This window comes from Saccostrea echinata, unplaced genomic scaffold (genome assembly GCF_033153115.1).
Source record: "Saccostrea echinata isolate AGI-Se365-2 ecotype Australia unplaced genomic scaffold, CSIRO_AGI_Sech_v1 ptg000014l, whole genome shotgun sequence".
Taxonomy (NCBI): Eukaryota; Metazoa; Mollusca; class Bivalvia; order Ostreida; family Ostreidae; genus Saccostrea; species Saccostrea echinata.
The window spans coordinates 1,157,108-1,161,363 of NW_026889763.1; the positions used below are offsets into that span (position 1 = coordinate 1,157,108).

The following is a 4,256-nucleotide window of genomic DNA, read 5'->3' on the forward strand; positions in this document are numbered from 1 at the left end:
TTTCAAGCATTGAATCATGGCTTTCTTTGTCTTCAACTGGACTAAAAGAGAATATATCTTGGCAGTATTGGCTTTGGTGATGCTCGTCATAACGGTCAAGCACAAAGAATATTTCTTTTGGTAAGTAAGGCATACAGAAGGAAACATACACATATCTTAGTTGACGAAAAGTATATATTTTGCTCGTTTAATATTTAAGATGGGGAATGCTTATGAGTTGAATAAGCTCTAGTATGTTTCACTACCTTCTAAAGCAATATTTTGTTCTTTCAAATTTGGTTTGATATATTCATCGTTTTCATTGATATAGTGAAGAAAAGCCAATAAGTACTTTTGAAAAGTTTGGCATCTGGCTTGGTTTTGTGGAGGAGCCAAAGCCGTGCCCTGGGCAGGAGGACCTCTACAATGTGAGTATGGGGTTAGGCCCAATTATAAAATTACGACTGTTATCTCATTGAATTATAACATCAATCAAAGTCATATTTATATACGTACCATGTGACCACTATTAATGAAAAATGATAATAATGGTTATGATCATTTAGATAAATGGATTGTCTCGCGGAAAATTAACGAGTCTTTTATGGCATAGAAGTCCATCGACGAGCCCCCCCCCCCCCCCCCCCAAAAAGAGTAAAGCCCCTGAACGTCACAAGTTTTAGTTCAATGAATTGTATAAGTAATATGCGTCCTTTCCGGATCCCTTCTAAAACTTTCTTTTGTCTCTTCGATCAACAGAATTAGCTCGTACATGTATATGCTTGTATGGAGAAATTAGCACAGACATTCAACTAAATGGTCAGTTTTATGCTGTCTCATATGATTACAATTTTTGCATTGTTTTAAACAGATGGCTGTAGAAATGGGGGTTTCCTCTGTGGCAATACTTGCTAGCACCGCTATATCCAAGATGTGGTACTGGTCCACATTTTTATTTGGACGCCTAACCCAGGCCGTGAAAGGAGGATTCCAGTACCTGATAGGTATGCATAGTAATTAAAGTTTAATTAAGTCTGCAATCTTTTTTTTAAGGATATACACTTGTTATTCCTAATGATATATATTTTTCTGTTTATTAAAGACCGTGTTCCATTTAGAAAGGCTACCACCGACACTCGTCCGTTGACTCCTACAAAGTACAAGTATTTCTTGTGAGTATACCCAAACATTTATCTCATATATCAGATTTACTAGATGATATTCACCATAAGGGTGCAGTGATTACTGATACTTTATTTCCCCCCGTAGTTTCCGTAACGCCTACGAACAAAGGAAAATTATAATGGTGATGAGAGAGGGAGATTTGCAGGAGGAGATTTTTGTGTTTTCCCCCGAAACGAAGAAGATGGAGCGCGTGTTGTGGTACAACAAATGGTGTCGTTAAATAATGGACTTTGTTATTTATATCATCGCAGTATTAACATTTAAAAAGTAATTTTCTATTTATCTTGATGTTAACTGTATAAGGGATATTTATTATCGAGTTTTCATTTATTTACACCATAAAGCAAAGCTGATACTAGTATTGGATATAATTTAAGAAGAATAAAATTAATTGCATGTATGAAAACTTTGTTTTCTTTAAGGACATACGCAACGTAGTTTTGAACTTTATTTTCATATTCCCAGAATAATTTAATATAGTTACAATAATTGAAAGACCTTTGCGCAGTTTTATAATGTCTGGTAATGTTGTACACTTTCCGATTCAAATTTTGGAGTAATACTTGCTGAAACTTTTTTCCCCTTAATTTTTCTTCAGAACAAGAGCCCCATTGGCCACATCGCTCAGCTGAGCACATTGGCTATGAAAAAGCACAAATCAGTTGAGTATTGAAAAGTTAACATAAAGGGGGGGGGGGCATGAATTTTACACTACATGAGGATGCTTCCATATGAATTCAACTAATGGCTTTGCTGTTCTTGAACAGAATATTTTTTCCTATATATTCCTTTGTAAAAATTTGACTCCCCATTGTGATTCCTCCCTATCCTTGGGGGGGGGGGGGGGTGTCAAGATTTAAACAAACTTGAATCTACACACCTGAGGATGCTTCCATATTAATATGACTAAACATTGCTTTTCTGTTCTTGAGAAGATTTAAAAGTTTTTTTCCTTATGTTATATTCCTATATGTAAAACTTTGACCTCCCTTTGTGGCCCGACCTTACCCCCTGGGGTTATCATTTGAACAAACTTATATCTACACTACCTGAGGATGCTTCCATATCAGTAAAACTACACATGGCTTTGCTGTTCTTGAAAAGAAGATTTTAAAGATATTTTCTTTTGGCATTCTTTAAATTTCTAACCATTCTGCTATTCTTGCAAGCATATCTATGATTGTCCATATTGAGAGCTGCAGGAATTTGCCCACATTCAGACTGGGATACGTTCTCAGCACAGCTGAGTCAATCACAGCCAGGACTCCCAATCCCCCCAACTCTCCATAGGTGTGCAGTCAACATTCAATTTTTTCTAAATTCCTACCGTTGCCATGGAAACGGACGAAAAGTGAAAATTCTTTAATTTCTATTTTTCTTAGTAACTACGCAAGCAATCTTTTGGAAACTTTAAAGATTTATTCCTTGTACTGGATCAAATTGTTTTCCGCAAAAAATTGGAGCTGGCCCATCGCTTCAGCCATCGGAACGAAGTCGTAGTTTGGTTCACCTTATAGTTTTGTACTCGAGCGTTCTCGTAAATGGCTTTCAAAATCTTCATGAAACTTTACAAAATAAAAATCACCAACCATAGTTGTGCATGGGATATTTTATTTTTTCAAAGTTTGTCGCTGACGCCAGGTAAGGAACAAATGATTTAAGAAAAGTCGCGGTCACGTGACCATTGTATGCCATCAGAAGTCACTCGGCACACCTCGGCCGATTCGTACCTCATCAAACCTCGGCTGTATTATGTAAACCTCCATTGAACCGGAGCTACTTTATACTCAATATGGCTGCGCCCTACATATACACGTGCACAGTGTGCTGAATTCGATCCGTTAACAAACATGTGATTATGTAAAGATACTAAGTGCATTTTTCTTGGTAAATGTTATTCTTAGTGTTACCTAAATGCTTTTGAAAATTTTTATCGTATGTCAGATGCATGTTTATTATCGTTTTCAAAGCGTTACGTTTTCCCTAAGCGGTAAACAGGCAGCCTGATCACAAATGTTAAGCGGAGACGCATATCAAGTTTCCTCGTACAGCCGAGGTTTGATGAAGGTGACGGAATCAGCCGAGGTTTGCCGAATGCATCAGAAGTTTCTTTTAATCAAAGTACTGAAAGGACTGATACGAGTTGATGGTTGTCCAAGCTTAGCTAACGGTTATTGCTTTAGTGATGAAAAAATGAAATGTCTATTTAGAAACAGAAATTTAAATTTCCATTTGATTTCTGATGTCAATTTCATGACATGATGCAATGTATTTTAAAATCCAATTAACAGATAATACTTTTTGAAATTATAAGAAAACGATATTTCTTTCTTTTTACAATATAATTATACAAGTTATACATTTATTGAGCATTGCTACCTTATTTTAAGAAATGAAATGAACTTGCACAACTATTATAAAATATATTAAAACCACAGTTTTTGACATTCCTTATAGTGTATGCAGCAAGTATGTTTTTGATAAGTGTCGTTTTTCTCTGATTATTTTTTTTCTTGAGTAATGCTTTATTTTCACATGCAGTTTTCAAATAAAATCCTTTAACTAATAAATGTAAAGTCAAAGAAAGTTATTGTACATTTTTACTACCCTCCCCCTTACACACACACAAGCACGTGCCTCACAAGAATAACAACAACATAAAATATTTCTCTTAACCCGAAATCAACCTCTGATCGACTTTAAATCTACTAAAAACCCAAAATAAATTTTCATTGAAATGTGCTTGCCTTTGACTCAATTAGTTAATAGCTGAATTTCTGTACTGATGAGCAGAGATGTAAAATTTACTTTTTGTAAATCAAGTTTCCCTAATATATGAGTTTATATTCCGCTGCCGTGATGCTTTTTTCTGTTGCGTGTGTGTAAATCATCTTATTTACGATTACTTCATCTTAATATAAACCAGTTGTTTTAGTTAAATTATTTCCGGTATCAGTAGTGACTAAAAACTAGCAATCTTATTCGTTCAATACAATCCGATTCTCCCGATATGTTAGTGTTAGTTACATGTATAAACATCTGTGTTCTGATGTATTTCATGTTCATCAATCAGAAATAAAACAAAAAAGAGG

General features: G+C 35.1%; 1 protein-coding gene across 1 annotated transcript; it reads left to right on the forward strand.

Moving 5' to 3' along the window:
• Nucleotides 1-1,502, forward strand: LOC133187098 (uncharacterized). Its single transcript, XM_061322460.1, has 5 exons — nt 1-120; nt 311-407; nt 851-983; nt 1,082-1,151; nt 1,249-1,502. Exons 1-5 carry the CDS (start codon nt 17-19, stop codon nt 1,382-1,384), a joined length of 540 nt encoding a protein of 179 aa, XP_061178444.1. The 5' UTR covers nt 1-16; the 3' UTR covers nt 1,385-1,502.
• The last annotated feature ends 2,754 nt before the right edge of the window (nt 1,503-4,256 follow it).

Coding starts and splice junctions, on each gene's coding strand:
- LOC133187098 (XM_061322460.1), top strand. CDS start 17: ATGGCTTTCTTTGTCTTCAACTGGACTAAAAGAGAATATATCTTGGCA. Junction 121..310: donor CACAAAGAATATTTCTTTTG/GTAAGTAAGGCA, acceptor TCATTGATATAG/TGAAGAAAAGCCAATAAGTA. Junction 984..1,081: donor AGGATTCCAGTACCTGATAG/GTATGCATAGTA, acceptor TGTTTATTAAAG/ACCGTGTTCCATTTAGAAAG.